This window comes from Hydractinia symbiolongicarpus, chromosome 5 (genome assembly GCF_029227915.1).
Source record: "Hydractinia symbiolongicarpus strain clone_291-10 chromosome 5, HSymV2.1, whole genome shotgun sequence".
Taxonomy (NCBI): Eukaryota; Metazoa; Cnidaria; class Hydrozoa; order Anthoathecata; family Hydractiniidae; genus Hydractinia; species Hydractinia symbiolongicarpus.
The window spans coordinates 20,928,369-20,948,187 of NC_079879.1; the positions used below are offsets into that span (position 1 = coordinate 20,928,369).

General features: G+C 32.6%; 1 protein-coding gene across 5 annotated transcripts; it reads right to left on the reverse strand.

Annotated features, from left to right (window-relative positions):
* Window positions 1-1,647: 1,647 nt before the first annotated feature.
* Window positions 1,648-18,460, reverse strand: LOC130645278 (smoothelin-like protein 1). 5 transcript variants are annotated; one of them, XM_057451210.1, is made up of 8 exons: window positions 18,358-18,460; window positions 13,598-13,665; window positions 7,481-8,263; window positions 5,396-6,244; window positions 3,874-3,935; window positions 3,174-3,539; window positions 2,790-3,041; window positions 1,648-1,958 (listed from the first exon to the last, which is right to left on the reverse strand). In XM_057451210.1, the coding sequence occupies exons 1-8, from the start codon at window positions 18,398-18,400 to the stop codon at window positions 1,802-1,804; spliced, it is 2,580 nt and encodes an 859-aa protein (XP_057307193.1). In that variant the 5' UTR covers window positions 18,401-18,460; the 3' UTR covers window positions 1,648-1,801. The 5 variants fall into 5 exon arrangements, with proteins under 5 accessions (XP_057307193.1, XP_057307198.1, XP_057307196.1 ...); XM_057451215.1 differs by lacking the exon at window positions 5,396-6,244 and having other exon boundaries at window positions 18,358-18,457; XM_057451213.1 differs by lacking the exons at window positions 13,598-13,665; window positions 18,358-18,460 and adding an exon at window positions 10,650-10,771.
* Window positions 18,461-19,819: the final 1,359 nt, after the last annotated feature.

Sequence of the window (19,819 nt, forward strand, 5' to 3'; positions counted from 1 at the left end):
AAATGAGTACACAAGAATACTGGACAATAGTTACTGGTTTATAATTATTTAACAAATATTCTTACTTATGCATCAACAGTGTCTACCCAATGAATTTTTAACAATATTTTTATTGAATTCATGTTAGCCGCATATGATAGAAGTATTTACTTATCTTAAAATAATAGTAAATCTAATCGCATATACGCGAGTTTTTAAGTTCATCTTCATAAAAGATTTTTAATATTTGACGGGTAATGTTATCAATCGCGCCCTTATTAAACCAATCACTAAGGCTTATTTGTAAACAAAATAAAAACTACGATAAAGAAGGCCATTTCGGAGGTTGTTCATATGCATCTCAGAAATGCATTATTTCATATTTTCTATTGTCTCGTAGCTAGGTGTGTTGTATTATAGCCAGCCATAAAACTAATTTTCATAAAATTGTGGCTGCGCCTAGACGTATCTATCATATTATTCGAAACTAACTTGCTTTTTGTGATTATCTCGTTATTTGTGTTACGTATTTTATTCTACAAAACGCGAGTTAACAATTAATTTTTAGAACAAAAGAACTTATTTAGTCAAAGCTTGGTGACTGTTTTACCATGTTTTCTTTCATATTTACAATGTCAACAAAGAAGAATAATTTTTTTCTACGGCATATATCATTCTCTTTATAAGCATACAAAATGAAATATAATAAAGTCAAAAATACAAAAGTAATAAAAAACTATGAATGTTAATTTACCAATATGTAAAAAAAAGAGAAGAGAATAACATTTATATACAACACAGCAAACAGTATCATAAAAGTTCATTTGCTATGCTAGTTCAATGCATATAAAATTGACATCATAGCAAATAAAATCTTTTCTGATTTACATTCAGAAAGAAAGTTAGCTATTAACACACTAAAAAGACAATTTTATCGCTATATGAATTAATTACATCTCTTTTGGTGACTGTACAACAATACACGAGATACAAATGTTAAGCTGACATTATCGGTCAAATAGAGGTTGCTTCTATAAAAGAAATTTCATACAAGCGCGGCAAAGTTCCAAGTTATTAAAATTATTACAGTGTTTAGCTTGGATATGAAGTGCTGGTCAGATGGCAGGTAAAAAAAGGATCCGATAAAGGGTTACAGTAAAGAACTCCAACTTTCTAACTCTATACCTACCCAAGGGAATTAATTTTAGCGAGAGCTTATTTACTTATTGTAAATTTAAGTAGTTAAGGGCGGTAAATCAGACAAAATAAAACAAATTTCGCGGATTTCGCGAATAATGAGGTTTTAATAATTTACGCGAAACCGCAAAAAATCAACAAAAACTCGCGAAAATTTATCCCCCTTAGGATATTTTGTCTAGACTACTTGCATTACTACTTTAGAGGTAATAATAAGTTGTAGTGTTCATTTAAGAAAAATAGACATTTTGCGACATGTGTGTTTCACGTCCTCATTAATAACAAACAATATATTTCTTGACTTGAGGCTTAGATTAAAGGTACTTGTTAACTCCAAAAATATTGAGAAAATTGACAAATTATATTAATAGATTGACATAAACCTTGCTAAAAAGAACTTTGAATGTATAAAACAGGGGACATGCTCAATAAATTATGAAAAATCTCTCTTAAAGTTCTGAAGCATTCAGGTTAAACCAAAAAGTATGTTTCTTATGTTAAAAAAACGTGTACACTAACAATAATGCGTGCATAATCTTCGTTAGCTTCCTACAATTACGACCTACTATCCCGGAGGGAGTCAAGCGGGTACACGATGAAACGTGTCCCTAACAACTGTCCATAATTAAGACTGAACCTCTTTTGGAGTTGGTCCATATCCAGAAGTAGGACCATAGACACTCCAAATCCATTGAATATACGTTTGCACACTTCTTGGCTCAGGTTTTGCTAACATCACCATGTCTTCTGTATCCAATAATATAGGGATATTTTTGACCTTTCTAAAAATGAAACAAACAAATACATAATTGAAATTGAGTTTTACAAAACGTACACATAAGTATGCTATTATATACAGTGTGTCATCTCAAATGGACATGCCCTTCAGTGTTCTTTTGACTTCATATTGCATAAAGCATTGTAGTAGCAGGGTGCAACGGAAATAAATCACACAATGAACACTAAGTTTGCTGTTACATTGCAAACCGCAAACTCAAAACTTGACATTCAAATTTATAAACCTGTCTCTCAACTTAACGCAGGATGACGCACATAAAGTGTGTGAAACATGTCATAACGAAACTCTCTCGACAGTAAATGTCGAAATTTAACACTAAATATCACAACTTATATATGAAGAATACGGTCTCAATAATTCTACCTATGCCTTTTTTTAAGGATTGAGATAGAAAAACTATGGCTTTTTACGTTAGAATTCGAGTAATTACATTTGATATCTTTGTGATATTTAGTGTCATAACAGCGCCCTTACACTTTTCAAAAAAAGATATAGAAAGCTCGAAAGCCATTTTCCTCTGATTTATTTATGTTGTTGTATGAAAAACTTGCATCGAAGCCTGTAACTGGTCTTAAAATCTTGGGGGAGCATGAAGAATAAGAACGTGCACGAAAAGCAGAACCGGGCACTTTCATCTTATAAGAAATTTATAAATTATTCCACACAAATTTCCTGATCTCGGTAACCTGAGTAAAATAGCAGGAGCTCTGGTAGTTATGAAACTGGTCAAAACTTGTGAATTTGCGGGCTTTATGACCTGCGTTTTCCTGTTTAACAAAAAAAAAATAAAAAAAATAGATAGATAGATACTTACAATCCTGTGTTGAATGCTAAATCAAAGTTGTATCTTTTGTTTTCAGGTTTTAACTCGCTGAAGTCAAAGGCATCAGGATTGAATTTATGTATCAATGCACAAAATGCCATGCCATCGTTCCAGCTAGCGCTGAAATTTTTCACTTCAACTGGGTAGTCCCTTATCATTTCTTGTACCCAATCTAATACAATGCTACCAATGGACATTGTACGCCGAACAACCTTCTTCTTCTCTCTCTTTTTCATGCAGGGTCTAAACAGGAAGATTGGATGTTACTACACACATACTACATACCTCTACATACACCACATGCAAGATACACATCTTTCTCAACTTTGTTTCTTCAGTTTTTTTTTAAATAAATCAAAATTACTTAGAACATACGCGGCATATTTCATCTTTTCACTGTCTTTTACTTCTGGTTCTTCCTTTTCTTCTTTTTTCTCTGTTTTTTCTTCTTTCTTCTCTGGTTTTTCATCTTCCTTCTTGTCTTCGTTTTTCGGTTCTTCTGTAGGAGCCGATGATAATCTTTTTCTTTGCTCCTCTTGCGCTTTTTGCTTTTCGATAGCTTTCTTTTCTTGGTCCTGCGCCTGTCTAAAAAATGCCATTCTATCTGCAACGGATTGCTTCTTAAGATCCGGCGCTTCAGCTGCAGGCCGAGCAGGTTCATTTCTTCGTTGAATTGATGGGGATGCTCTCGGAGATGACCGTGGTGATGCTCTCGGAGAAACCGACCTCTGAAAGTTCGATCTATGGTGGAATTTAAAAAAATGTGAAAAAATCAGTAATAATTTTGCATATTTACTGACGTGTATAAATTTGGATTTCAATGATAAAAAGTAGGCTAAGGAATGGATGCGTATCAGTTAAACAAAATAGTTATTATACAATGGGTGTCTCGCCATAATATACTCATAATACTGGAGTATTGTTGCAGCCTTTAGTATTTTCCAAAAAAACTATTTTATGGTATACGTGTAACGAAATAATTCATGGCGATTCAACGGTCATTGAAATTTATTCAAAAGTTTTTTTTTATAAAATGAATTGCGAAAAATAATAATGACTGGCTGTGAAAACTTACCCAATTGATAATCTGTTGGAAGCAAATGGAGATTCCGATCTGTCGTTGCTTGGAGAGGAAGACTAGTAAGTAAAAACATGGCGAGTTAGTTTTTCTTACGGGTTGAAGTATGAATTCGTGTATAAACATTGTTTGAGACTTAAGCCGGCCGCAAGCGATCCAACATTTCTATCTAAAAATTTTAAACACAATCAATTCTTGAGTTCAAAATACGATTTAATAAATATCATATCGAAGTGTTCTTTATGGATTAATTATCACGGTGGATTGTCACCACCAAATGCTTGTCAAAATATGGATTTGTCGTGAAAAAAATCTCGTTTTATTTTATTTTGATTATAAAAAATGTATAAGAGCTTTATACTTTAAGGAAACATGAATGCAAGGTTTGGTCGATGTTTGATCATTTACGACCGACGTTAGAGATTAATTTTTTTTTTGATAAATGAAATCACATCTGGTATAAAGGTTGTGGTACATGAAACTAACTGAGTAGCTAGGTCATTGTGGTAACATGATCATAAGTAACGAATCGAATACATTAATTGTAAGGTATGAAATATTCTTTTCAATGAATAAATGAAAAAAATAAACAAATTAGCACTATAGATCGAAATTATAGGCACAAAAATCTGCAGATTTGATAGTGAACGACGTCAATAATGTATTCAATTGTTGCGGGGAAAACATTTACACGTGGTTAAAACAGCAAGACTGAAAACGTTTAAATAAATACTGGTAGCATGCTAAAGATATTGAAAAGTTGTCCAGGAATTTTGTATTTTTTTTGAAAAATCTTGATTGGTTCTTAAGAATTTGAACTTAAAAGTTTCACTAATTATGCATCATGAATTAGTTCGGCGTGAGGTGTTGTATTTAACAGCTTTGACAAGGGAAGATGTTTTAGCGTTTTGCAATTTTTACTTAAACTTCAATATTTAGTTACTATAATTATGATCAATATCAGCAATTACATGTTTAGAACTAGTTAGGGAAGTTTTAATGGATTAGCAAAACTTTCCAGACATATATCTCGAGAACCAATTAGGGTTTTTTAAAAAAAATAAAAAGAATCCTAGATAACTTTTAAAGGTCTTTCATATGAACGTGACTTTTTTTTCGCAGGAGGTAAGCTTTAAAAATATAATTTTGACGAACAACGCTTAGTAAACAGTGCAATACAAGTGCGAATTACGGTGATATATACTAGTGCAAAGTGGCGAATTTTTCTATTTATTTTATTATAAATTTTGTGCAGTGCGTAGCCGTTTCATAAATGTAATAACATTATAATTGTGAGTTGACATTTGATTTTGTTTCATAGTGATGTGCAAAGTGTTTGCTTCTCAAATTTGCTTTAGTTTCATACTTTTTAAGATACTTGAGAATTTATCGAGCTTCCGGTTTTTGATGATATCCAAATAATGAGGTGAATGAGTGTACGTTGAAGATATGGCAGCTGAAATACTGGAGTGTTTGTGAAGAAAGTAATGCAACGAACGTAGAAACCTATAGATGTTACCTGGGTTGTATATGCAACAGTACTTGTAGGTGCGATTCCATTCGTATTTGCAGAGCTACTTGTATATTGTTGCTGCTCTGCTGATCGATAAGAAGAAGTCTTAGCTTCTTTGACGCTAGAAACAGACCTTAGTCCAGTCATGTTCAGCCCAGTTGATCTGGGTGGACTGTCTTTTTTATAACTGCGTGTTGACATAGCACGTTCATTAGAAAGTGCTGATGTTGGTCTATCAAAACTTGATTGAGATCTTTCAAAGTTCTTTGCAAGTGGTGATGGAGTATGCTGTCTGGTGTTTTTATCAAAGGCTTCTCTAGATGTCGAGTTTTCATACGTCGGCCGCACTTTCATTGATGCCGCACGCCGTAAGCCACTTACACTGAATTTGGTGGCTGAAGTACCTTGATTGTGTTCTTTTAAACCACCCACTCCTTGCTCATTTAGAGAGGAATTCCTAACGTTTTCTACAAAATTAGTACTAGACTTAGAACTGTGCAACATGTTCGGGGAAATGTTTTTTAGTTCTGTCTTTGTACTGTCTACTTCAGATGCCGGTTTGCTCTCTATTTTACTTCCAAAGTTTCCCAAGGCTGGCGATGAGTTTGATGTGTTTAACGGCGAGCCAACATGACCTAAAACAACTTCAGATGGCGTGCACTTCTTTGCACCATATCCAACTGTTGAAATTGGCGCTTTATTCACTGTTTGTGCTTCCCATTTTTTGTGTGTTGTTGATATGGTTGGTGTGTACTTGTTAAATGAAAACTTTTGTGACGCTGGTGCTGCTGTTGTTTCGATCTTTGCATCTTTTTTATCATAGGAAATACCAAATGTAAATGGACTTGGCCCAGCCTATTTTTTTATTACAAAAGAAATAAACGTAGCTATGTGTGCATTATATAATAACCGATAAAATAATTTAAAAAAATAATGTAAAAACATTGCATGTCAGCCCCGTGCAGGAAGAAAAATCGTTTTGGGGGGCAAGTCTCTACCCATTAGCTCCCAGTGTTATGCAAAATCTGTATAATTAAATTTTATTTTCAATTATGTTCGTTAATGCAGATAAAAAATTGGCAAAATTAGATATATATATATTTTTGGGGGGAGGGGGGGATTGCCCCTTTTCCCCCCTCCTGTTACTATGAGTCTGCATGTCGTTAAAAACATATATTTGGTCGAGGGGAGAGATCAAAGAGATAAAGAAGGAGCTAACTATTTTTTCACAATGCTTGTTGCCTTCACTTACACCGCACACTTAAATAAAATAAAGAGTCACGTGGGAAAAAATCACACTTAAAGTGTTGTAATATTTTTATCGTCAAAGTTTTTAAAACAAAAACAAATGTGAAAAATAACATTCGACGTGTGGAATAATAAGAATGCTGCAAAAGCTCGAAAAAACTCCAATCTTAAAGAAATGTCTGTCCAGATTAAAAGTAAAAATCAGAAAAATTATAAGTGTCATATGTCCGTGGTGTACATTTGGACCTTTGAAGTAACCTTGCAAAAGAATATTTTTTTCTACTGCTATAAAATACTTTTTTTGTAAAAAAAAACAACTTAACAAAAAAACAAATCCATAAATAAAAGCTTATGGGGAATGATAAATAAGATAATAAACGCCCAGGGCGTTAAGATTCAATAATAATATTATAACAGATAACGATTACGCCCACGGAGATTTACACAAACTATTTATTCTGAAGTTAAAAGTCTATTAAATAATAAAAAAAGCAAAAGTTAAACTATATTTTACTAACCATGTTTTACCAACGAAGCCGACCTTTTAAAAATTATCTACTGAATTTTTTCGTAAGAGGACATTGACAAATTTTATTTCATTATAAAATCACTCTGTCAGTGTTTAAATTAACTTTTTTTCGCATTGAATACTCCTGCTAACTATTTTCTTGCTTTGACTAATTTATAAGCACACGTTAAAAAACGAAGTGTGAAAGGTAGAGTTCAAAGATTAACTTTGTGTTCAGGAAAAAAGGTCATCTCTATAATATGATAGCTACGTAAGGCATTAGCTAGCAACGCTGCATGAGGTGAAATAAAATAAAAAATAATAGGACTTCTTACCTGAGAACCAAACTTTTTGCTTATATTTAAAGTATTACCAATATTTTTTGAAGGTGTTGTACGATTTGTCGACCATGTAGCTGTTCTTCGCAAACCACTTGGGCTCCCTTCTTGAACATTCAAAGCAGGAGTACTAGTGCGTGAACTTAACGTTACTTTTTCTCCGAACTTGTTTTCCTGTGATCTGCTCACCGAAAAAGGTGCAGCGTTTTTCTTCGCTTCTGTAACAACAGATCGATCGGTAGACGCCTTCTGAAAACTGTTTATTTTTGTTTCAGTCTTAGCTTCTGTTTTTTTAATCTCATTGTTTTTCACTTCTACTGTAGTTGCTTTTCCCGCTGCAACGTCTATGCTGCTTTCTTTTACTAAAGCTTTCATGTGTGCAGCACGCCTAGAACGTCGTTCTGCTCGATCTAAAGCATTTCTAGTTTTAGGTTGAACTGTTGCCGTTGCACTGCCATTGATATCATTAGTTGACATATCGTCTCCAATTGTAAAACCAGCTTTAGCCGGCATACTATTATTGTTAGTATCAAACGCTCTAGAGTTACTTGATATTTTGATGGACATGCTTGATGCCATTTTTTCGCCTGTCTTTGCTGTATCGTTATTATTTATCTCTAGCTTGCTATTTTTAGCGTTCTCAATTTCCACATTTGTATTAATTTTCTTCTCCGCTGGTTTTGTTGTTGAGATTGTTGGTCCTTCAAATAGTTTTTTTCTAACTTCTCGTAATTGACTTCTGAGCTCTTTTCTTTCTTCCAAGCTGTCCGCTAATTCAAGCTAAAAATAAAAATAAGAATACTTTAAAAGTTTTTGAACTTAGAATTTTTGATATTACACAAACAATCGGGTTTTGTTTATTTTATCTACGTTGATAAATACGCAATACAATACGGTCCCGTTATAATAAGCGTCACTTGTAGATATTGAGATTGACAAAATGAGTTTAAAATTTAATTAAAAAAAACGTTTTTATCAGATCGGTTTACTTAGAAGAAAAATTTCAGCAAGGTTTAAATCAGTAATATTTCTGCAATATGATTGATTATTTTGCTCTGTCATGTTAAAGAATTTCCGTTTCGCCAGCAGAAACAATTGCAAAATCTCTAATGCCTTTATGTAAAGTTAATGTCTAATTAACGCCTGTATGTATATTTGCGAGGATAATTTGTTTTTTCCATAAGAATTAAACTTTGAAGCACAATCAATATTTATAAAACGTGTTTCATATGCCAACTTCGAAATTGCTAATGTTATTTCACTGCTAAAACTTTTGAAAGAATAAAGACAGTCCGATGTTATTATAGATTGGCAAAATAACATTTGTGTTTACAAAAAAATAATTTATATATGACACGAAGATAACAAGAGAACGGAAAAGAGGCTCTTCCTGTATTTATAAGAATAAAATAGTTTCAGCAGGTTTTATTGTTGTCCACTAACAAGTTCAAATACTTTTGAGCCAGTGAACGTGAGACGTTGTTTGATAAGCCCAGCATGTTTTCTTCACCAAAGATCGTGCAGACTGTTTTATTTGACTTGGCGTATCATGAATCGTATTCTTTTTTATTTAAAGCACAGCATAATTATTACTGCTTGATACCAGCGTTGAACTTTGCCAAATAGATCAAATAAAATTTATTTTAGGAAGACGTCTATAGATTTTATTTTCTGTCTTTGTTGACGTGCAATGATTTTTTTTTACAAAGACAATTTTATAAAATAACTTGCAATCTAATTTCTTTCTTTGTTCATAACTTTAATTACTAGGAAGACAATGCATTAAAGAAAAATATGAAAAAATAGGGCTCTGCCTTAAAATTATTATAAATGTAACATGTCGCACAGAATGTTTGTTGAAGACATGACTCATACTTTAATATTTGTTAATTTTTAATTCTTTAATGTATTTCTAAACTATATAGAATTGTTCTCTTTTGTTTGTTTGTTTTAAAGTTTGTTTTTACCCACTTACGCAATTTTTAAGCAACACTCTTAGTAAGTAAATTTTTTCCACTTTGCGATCGGTAGTAGTAACTACTAGTGAACAATACACAGTGACAACGTTTAAGATGCCGACGAGAAAAACAGCGACGGCGGCGATAACTTGCGCAAACGAATATAGATTGTAGCTATCTTAGCTGTACAACACAAACAACAATTCTTTTTAAGCATTTTTCGTATAAGCTCTACAAAGTTGCAAATAGTAACACTGGAAATTTTATTTCCTGCTAACATAGCTTTTCAAATATTCTCTGCGGAACTTGATCTGCTTATAAATTTCTGAATTTGCTTGCGTGAAAACGTAAATGTAAACAAAAAGCTGAAACAAAGAATTGGACGTCATAATCGCTTTAGTGTTGTATGGAATTAGGAATTTCACATTTCTTAAATACGTAGAGGAATATGTCCACGTTAGCATTGAGCAAGAAGAGAAAGCATATACTTCTTACACACGGCATGCAAATCTCAATTTTTTTTACAACTTCCATTAATTCGTTGGAGCGCATTTTTTTGCAAAGAGTCAAGTAGTATATTCTTAAGCCTCGCGATTTTTTAACAATTTGCAACGCCCATTTGTGTGACTTTTGTTAAATTTGGACAACTTCAGGAACATACTAAGAGTTTTCCTTGTTTTTCTTAAAAATGTTAACTTACTAGTTGTAAATTCGCGACATATGCATAATCCTATGCTTATTAATACATATAACTAGTCGTTAGGCAGGGAAGTATCCACAGTTGCGCTTAAACATATGGCTATTTCGTGCATCCTTAGCACAAGGTAGCGATTTGGACACCATTTTGAACAAAATACAGCTGTTGTTCTAGAGAAGCAGAAAGTTGATGAATATCTTGGTTTATAAACTTACATTTGTTCCCCCTAAAAATCTTACCAATATCATCAAACTCTGCCAAACGGATCTGTTATTTCTTTTCTGCAGTATGGCTGAAGGTAAGTAAGTTAGCTGGAACTAAAAATTCTTATTTAAACTTGTCCTTGTTTCTCTTTGTGAAAATGTTTCAACTAAGTTCCATGAAATTCAGTAAAGAATACAAATGTTAGCAAAGAAAAAAACAAACAAACAAAGAAAAAGAAAAAGTAAATAGAAGGTAACAAACAAGCAAACAATAAATTAATGAGTAAATATAAAACTAATACTGATACCAAGCTATAAGATCGCACAGAAGAACATGCGAAACCGTGAAGTACATAAAAACTGCAGTCTTAACCAACCTAATGATGTCTCATACATAATGCTCTTGTTCGGACATTAATTGAAAAATATTTGTATAAAAGAATAACTCAAGCGTTAAAGAGGGTTGCTATTTGCTGGATTAAGCACTCATGATTCATTAAACACTTCTCGACAATAAGTAAGTTTCTCCATCGTAGAGTGTTTTTTGCCTTTTATAGATGGCGGGAAAGAGAATTTGTCGTTATTACCTTCACACGTTAAATTTGCCTGAAATTGTGACCTTAATATTACGACCTGTCAATTTCAGTATTTACTCTCTTCTTCATGATTCTTATTCCCCTCACCAGATTGTACTTAAACAATTATCATTAGCTAATTTTGAAACAATACAGGTGTCCCGAATTGAAAGTTTTAGAATTTTGATGTTTTGACTTTAAGATTATATTCAGCATCATTGAATTGGTGTGTGATAAATTTTCAACTTAATCCGACATGTGAAAATGTTGTTTTGGTAGTATAAGGTTACGGTCAAAATCTTCTTAATTTTTGACTTGTACTAATAAGCTTCTGTTTCAAGCAGAGGTCATTTAGTACAAAATGAAAAAAACTGCTTTAACAGGTTAATTGATTGCTGTGTGAATCTAAAAATTTCACATTTTATCAAGTTTCAGGTGTGGATTTCAAAAATCACATTCATTTTGTTTGACAAAGTTGATAAATAGCAGCGGCACATTAAAAAAACCAATTCGGGAAGGGTGTATTCTTGTAAAATAAAAGTTTACTTTAAAAAAAGTTAAAAAATTAAAAGTTTATTTTATCCCAACCGCATTCCTTGCATCACAAGTTAACATCCTTCTAATGACCGCTACGATAAGTGGCCACAGTTTGAAAAAACAACCAGACAAAGTTTTAGCCTTGATGCATTTTGTGGAGGATTATGGAAAAACATCTATATTATAATGCCCGTATACGTTTGTCTGTCCGTCCGTCTGTCTGTCACGCAAAATGGTAGCTTAGCTGCGACGGGCGAACCCGTGGATTTTTCCGCGGGCTAACGACTAGTTAGATAAATAAACGAACTATGCTACACAATTAACATAACCTTTCATTAAGTTCTTTGCAACTTTTTTTTCTGTTCGCCACTTTTAAAACAAGATTAATTAAGAGACAACTCCACAGAAGGAACCGCGATATCTAACCAATTGTTTTCTCATAAACAAACACGACAAACAAAATTAGTAGAGAAAAAAAAAGTGAAATAAAATTAATTAATCCGATAATGTTGAAAAAATGCATTGATAGCTAGTACTGATACCATGAGAAAATGCATCTGCTGCTAAACCGACGCCCTTAAAGATAAGGTACACTATCTATTATGGCACTCTAAAAAACCACCAAAAAATAATGTTGCGCGATTAACCTACTTCCGCAACAGCGATGAAGTGTAATATGATTGTTTGAAATGTTGCGGTCAACAAAATATACATAACCACTTTGCTATTTATAGACAAAATTTTGCAACACATTTTAAAAAGATATTTAATTACAAGCTATAGAAAAACACATATACCACGTAATTTTAATAATTGCGTGCTAATCGTTTTTAATATTAAGTAAATCCTGTGGTGTCATAACTCAGTTATATTGAAGACCTTTCCTTTTGGTGACACTCAGTGTTGACATTGTATTGTCTAACTTGCTGAGACATCTTAAGAAAAAAGCTATTGGATTACTTTATAGATAAGTTTCATCGTGACGCGTGTTTTATAAACCCCCCAGACCTCTTACGGATATCGGCAGGTAAAATAATGCAGACGGTAAGCTATGAACCACTCTGTCCCAAACTTTATTTTCAGTTAGAGGCATCTTTTGATCTCGCAATAAGGGAAAAGCTTGCATGTAGTTTAGATTTAAGACATGTATCAGTGAACGGATGCTAGTAGCCACAGTACAAAAAGTTTTTAACCATAATTTGACTTTCTTCACCTAAAATTTGCATTTTTTTACCTGTCGATTTTTCTGATTTTTTTCGCGCATGCGTAAACATGGAAACTCGTCTATGGTTTTCAGTGTGTGCGGAAGTAGATAGACAGGAAATAGAGTGTGGGCAAAAAATTCTACTAGTTAAAAGAGAGAGGGAGAATTTAAAACCCCACAACAACATAATAAGGTGTGTAATTTGTTTATAACAAACAAAAAAACGAAGAATATTTTTTAAAATTACTTATACCTGTGTGAAATACCTTAAGAGAGAATACATAAGACAGGTCCGACAAAACCTAATAAATCGTCAAAGGAAGCTTAAATGTGAATTTGCAATTAATCACTCAGGAAATTTTTTGTATAGTTCGTTTAAGAGAGAATTCTTGTATAATTTAAAGACAGTTTTAATTGATGAACAGAAATAATAACATCTATTTATTTTCCGTTGTCAAGCCGGCGGTATATTTTGTGAAGGCTTAAAGCAATTGATATAATTAAAAACGGATTTGCAATTTTGTTGTTTCTTAAATCCTCGTAGTTTTTTAGAACGTTAAGTTTGATCTTAGGTTTTCTTATATTTTGAAAAAACTTATGCCAAGAGTGAAAATCTTTATTTAAATTGTATTTTTGGATTTTCAAATCACATCAGAAATAATAGTTTCAAAAGAAATATATAAGGAAAGGTATTTCGGTTTTTTTTGAGGAAAAGAAGTCTTCAGGAAAGAGGCCCCCTACAGTTCTCTACTTAATACATTCGGACAACGATAACGTGGTTACATTTTGTGATAATGCTGCTATGTTTTACCTGCAATATCTAAACTACATCTCTAACTGTTCTCTTATAATTCGAAAGTTTAAAATGTTCGAAATGACTTACAAAATTTGAATTTTTAATATCTTCAATGTCAACCTAAATGTGAATTTGTAGACTTACCATGGATTTTAACTCTTTTTCCTTTCTTTCTAACTCCTCGACAGCTGTCATCTTTATCAAGATAGTATCTAAAAAATGTTTGTTTATGCCAGTGCAAGTTAGAACATAATACTGACATATCCTTTAAACACAACTTCGACATCTAACAATAGCATAATTGCATTAATTACACTTCTCCATGCCAGCAATTAATTAATAAGATCGACTTACTTTATTGCATTATGCAGTTACGTTACAAACGTAGGAGAGTGACACCTCTGGGTGAACAGAACAGTACGCAAAGTTTGTAATTTGTTTTGTTTTTATTGTAGATAGGTTGTTCTGTGATTACACCAATTACATACACTTTCATCACTGTTCTCACCAATTGGATCTTTTTTAAATATACACTTTCCAATCATATTTTAAACCTCAAATGGGTTTTAGAAGAAAAAAGTCAATATTTTTTTAACAACTTTAGCAAGTGGATTTTTTAACTTAAATCTCGGATAAGCATTTTCTCATATCAGATGTAGTAACTTTCTCCCGTTAGAAACATATGTCGGTCCATATGTGACATTTTAAATTTTACTTTTTCCGAAGTCGACATAATCGCGACTTCCTATAGTGGAATTTTTTAAACATATACTAAAAATATAGCCTAGTCTTGGCGAACCCCCTTATGCTATGATGATTTTAATTAAGTCTTATCATTCTTCAGACACAATAAGACTTAATAATATCATTATAGTGACTGGACCTTGCCTTGTGAAGGTTTTTTCTCCAATACGCGTAACGTTGAGTCTACATTCACTCTTCGCATAAACATATCCTTCGCCTGATTTTCACTAGCTTATAAAAAAACATGTAAGTTGCGTGTACACTGTTTCTTTTTTATAAGAATTGTTTTACAAGAACCACCAGGCTCAAAATCTTCAAAATTTAAGAATATTTTAAGAATCGCCCTGAGGCTCAAAGTATGCCATCAGACGCTTTTGTTGCTAATTTCACTATGCTTTTAACCCCACCCACACCTCCACCATCGTTCGAAAGTTTAAACATTCGAACGTTAGGCGGTAAATCAAATGCGCAACTTTCTAATGTTTTGCTGGAACGAGGAGACACAAAGTACATGGACATACATCAGTGGCAGAAAGAGGACACAACTCACCCGTGTGTGTTGTTTAAGATTTAATCTGAAGTTCTGGTTTCTAGCAAGATGGTATCGTTGTTTAAATTGTTCAAAAAGGAGTTTTTTTTTTCCTGTTTCCTGCTTCTTTTATAAAACTTGTTTAAGAATCACTTATACTAGTATTTATGCTCATTTTTGACGAGCCGTTAAAAATCATAAGGCTTGGGCCAATTTATGTTATTCTTATAAAAATGAAACACTGTATGTAAACTGGACGCAATATTTGGGAATTGTTTTCTACTAGCTACATTAAAGTAGGTAGCGAATATCTTTCCCGGTGTCACCGTAAAAACGTACTCCCCCTAAAAGTTTACCCCACAGTACTTATTTCCCGGGATATTGTTACTCCCGGGAGTATCTATTTACCAGAAAATTATTACTCCCCGCAGGAAATTCTTACTCCCCTATCTTAATAAATAAAAAATGACCATTATTATGCTGATGAAAAGAATTTATTAACAGAACTTACAGTGGACTACCGAAAGAGCTAAAAATCCGGTGGAGTGGGTCTTGCTTCTGTTTTTCAGTGGGACCATCAAAATCTCTATATATAACAGCTTTTATAAGAAGCAAGACTTGTTTAAAGAAATGTCAATACAAAATTTTTCAGAATCGAATTATTTTGATTATTTCTTATAATGGTTGGTATATCTCTACGTATATATGCAGCTAAACTTGACCTTAGAATAATCATTTCAAGATCATTTGATAATCTATTTTCTCACGATAACCACAACCTTACAACAAAAAAACTTTAATAAAATGAATAGGAAATAAATTTAACAAATACAAAAAAGTACAATCGGTTTTGAGTTTAGAAACAAAATGATTATGGCTAACAAATCACGAGAGAAAAACTTTTGGGCTCTTAAAATCTTATAAAATTTGGAAAACATTGAGCTTAAAAATTCATAAATGAAATAATGTATTATTAGAGCTTTAAATAATAATAATAAACGTTTTACCTTTAGCTTATCGGATAAAGTAAATATAAGTATTTTGTTGTAGATAAAATGAACGTTTGAGTTTCAAAAATGTACCAAACAAAGTAAAAACACTCTAGGAGAACACGTTTAAGAACTGTTTAAGATTAGAAGTCGATAGAACAAGATATAAAAACTACGAATAAAGAAACCTCGTGCATTCGAATTTGCAGTGAAATGTCTTCATGAGTTAGAGTTACTGGGAAAGTTAGTTTTTACTGGTAAAAAAGTAATCCTCCATTCATAAAAGAGTGATTGCAATGGAGTAATAATTTCCGTGTGGGAGTAATCATTTCCTGGGAAATTATTACTGGGGGTGTAATTTTTTTTTTTGGGGGGGAGTAATTATTTACGGTTACACCGGAACGAATCTACATACACAGTTGGCTCCCTTTCGAATCTCTATAATTTGAATATTTCTATAATTCAAATAGTTTTTCAGTCCCTTCAGCACGATTCTCTCCCTAATTCGAATTTTTGAGTGGAAACAGGACTTTGACAAATTCAATTTGTCGACTTTAGAAAAGCACTTGGTGATGCAACTCGTATTGTCGAAAGGGATCGTCTCTTCAATGTAAAGCAATCAAATATTATACAGTTTTTCAAATAGAGTTTCTTTCTGTGTAAACTATGAAAATAAAATATTGAAATTGAATTATGTTTTTTTGATTTTAAAATAACGTAATCTCTCTCTGTAATTCGAATTTTCACTCTCTGAAGATGAAAGTTCCAATTACAGAGACATTCTATAATTCGAATCTCTCTAAAATTCGAACATAAATTTTTCTCCGTAGGAATTCTTTATAAGGGAGAGTCAACTGCACGGGAAAAGTGAATGGCAATGAATTCGCCCATGCTGGTGATGTAAATAATAATTCTCTCCTTTGGTTGAATGCAGCAACGCACAGAATTTAAGCAGCTGAACGTTAAGCAGAAAGGATCGTTTCATCACATGACTTGGCCGGGGGGTTTGAACTCAAGACTTTTCGCACTGGAAGCGGACGCTCCACAAAGACACCAGTCAGTTATATTCGTAATATTACTGACTGGTAATATCATCGTATACATTTTGATGGGCTTTTGGTAAAATTAAATAGTATAAATAGTATCTCATAACCAACTTGCATGTTTTTGGTGATTCAATGCAAAAAAAATGGAAATTTTCAGAAGGCAGGACACAAAAATCCGAATTATCTAGATCTAATATTTGTTACTAGTGTATCTGAAAAACACGTGACCATGTTTACATAATTATTCAAAACTTGAGCATTCTTCCCGTGATCTCTAATTCTAGCTGCTTCGACAAAGTGTCTGTGTTTCAAAAATGAATGTTTCAACTCATTGTTTTCTTTTTCATGCAGTGACATCTCTAGTAGCTACAATAGCTTCAGAGACATCATCTGTTACATTTTTTTCACCATTTGTCCCTCCCTCAAAATACCAAGTACGTTTTAAAATATTTCTATAGTTAAAACATGAAGTCCATGTAAATGCTTACATTTTTTTTCTTCAATTTTTCCTTTGGTAAATGATTTTAATGAACATTAAAAAACTTCACGTTTAATATATCATGCTAACATAGATTGCGGCTATCGATTTTTTAATTGATTACATTGCAATATCCTGCGATCGTTTGATTGTTTCCATCAAAACAGAGCAGGGTTTTAGCATAGATCGTTTTAGAGAGGGCTTTAATATTTGGTAGATACTATACCTTTTGAATAAAATCTCTCTATGAAAATATTGTGGGATTGGACATCCCCACATCATAATATATGCACTCAAAACAAAATTAAAAATCCATGCAGCATTGAGGCACCAAACAATCAAATGTGTCTGTGTCCTGTCCATGCTTCTTCTCTGCTTCTAATTTTTCGTTAAGAATATTAATCTTGTCATTTAACGGTGTCAGCTTGTGTCGGTAGGGTTCAAGATCCAAACCATTGAATCTTATGTGCTTCTTCTGTTTATTCTTCTTTTTACTTTGTTTTTGTCATTATTTCCACGTGCTTTCTTCCAAAAATCTTCTTTTTGAATATTTGATTTCTCATTCGTAGAGGTTTTGCTCTCAAATAGCAAATCAAAAGACACCAATTTTTAAAATCATATATGATGGAGACTTATACTTTTTTGTGAAATATTTGCGATCGGTAAATTGGAAAAAAAAGCAAGATAAATTAATGTATAATTATATTTTTACACCAAAAAACCAGTAAGATGAAAAAAACCCAAAATTGTTATGCTGAGTTATTTTCGTGACTGCAATAGCTAAGAGGTACTTGATGCAGAATTTTACTTATGTGACTGATAAGTTATAGTTAAAGGACAAAGCTGGTGAACACTCTCCAAAAAAACTCTCCCAAAATTTTGTCCATATAACAACTGGACAAATATTGTGACATTCTTGCGAATTTGTTAAGGTTTTGTGGGCTTAACACCCTGAGGTTAAAACAACTCACAAGCGAATGCAAGTGATATCAGGAACGTATTGGAAATGCCTAAAATGTTATAACTTATATGCAATGAAATTACCCGTAGTTAACTCCTTGATTATAAGGGATATCAGTTTCTTTGTAACAAAAAGTAATTTGAAGTATTAACCCTACCGTATCTGTTAACCATATTTCTTATATTCGGTAATTGATACATTTTGTAATTTCTCTACTGTCGTATTACTAAAAATATTTTTTTGTTGTTCATGTTTTCTATTCCACTTTTTCGAAAAATTAAAAATTAAGAACATGCTACAATGACATTTAATTTATTAATGCCATGTATAGTGAATGTGCTTTAACTTCATATAACTGTGCTTTCAAAAATATTAATTTTTTACAAACTCTGTGTTGAATGCGAAACACCTTGGTTATTTTGTTAAAATATATAAAGATGCAAGTGAAGTATATTTTATCCACTGGGTAGCTATAAGGCAAGAATAGTGGCGACATTAGTTAAAACTGCTCCGACGTTTTACATTTAAAGCTAACTACCTGTGTATCTATATATAACATTCCAAATATGTTATATTTAAAAAAAAAAATCGTGTGTGTTTCACCCTTAAATATAATACAATGTTAAAGAAAATGAGAAATGGTCAAACTCATTTCCAGGACCTTTTTTTGCTTTTTGTATTGGCACAACGCTTTAAGAGGAAGCACGACGGCAACTATTGAATCCGTAAGATTATTGGTTTAAAAAACTGAATAGTACGCTAAATTTTCGCTGCGGAGGTGGCGAATCATTACAAGCCGATCTCAAAGCGCGATATGTCTAATTCAGTTTTAAAAGGCAGAAGGAAGAAGACGGCACGGCTCGATTGGGAAGTTGTAATTAAGAAAACCTTACAGATAGTTTATTGGCAAAAGAATTCGTATTTTATATATAAAGAATGCTGTTTACGAGTAATAAAAATACATTAGCTGTACTAAAATCCTTGACAAGGAATTTTCATAACCCACTTTCAAGATGTTGCGGAAATGGAAGGAAGTCGTTAAAACCCTATATATTTGAACCAAAAATAGATATCTCTTCCTCTGAGTTGACAGCCTCAGACAAAGACGAATTCTTAAATAATGATGAACTTTCAGAAGAAAAGGCAAGGACTGAAAATTAACAGTCGTGTACCTGTGAAAAATTGGAAAAAAGTGGAACAAAGTGATATTGATTGTTTTTGTTACTAAGAAGACACTTTGTTTGAATGCAGACGTTTTTGGTCTTCTTGGATTACAACGAAAGTAATCATATTTTAGAGAGAAAAACGTAAAAATTTGACATTTTTTTCTGATACTGGACTTAAACCACGAAAGGAGTGGTAAAAGTACATCCATAGGCGATATAAAAATAAAATTTTCATGCCTGTCTATAAAAATGCAGCCATCCCAAACAAAATTGTACCTATTTTCGTATCCTTTCTCATATTTCACATTAAGAATCCCCCATTACCATAATGTACCACACATATTTTGAAAGTCGAAGAGTTATGCTGACCAAATATAATTAGAGTTTGGTAAAACGGTGTGTTAAAACAGCCAAAGCAAAGTCAACCAAATTTGAAAATGAAAACCTTAACAT

Bases quoted from the DNA above. Each gene is read 5' to 3' on its own strand.
- LOC130645278 (XM_057451210.1), bottom strand. From the start codon at position 18,400: ATGTATCAATTACCGAATATAAGAAATATGGTTAACAGATACG. The intron at 13,666-18,357 runs GTAGGGTTAATA...AACATTTTTTAG, and splicing joins AAATATGGTTAACAGATACG to ATACTATCTTGATAAAGATG. The intron at 3,042-3,173 runs GTATGTTCTAAG...CTTCCTGTTTAG, and splicing joins GAAAAGATGAAATATGCCGC to ACCCTGCATGAAAAAGAGAG.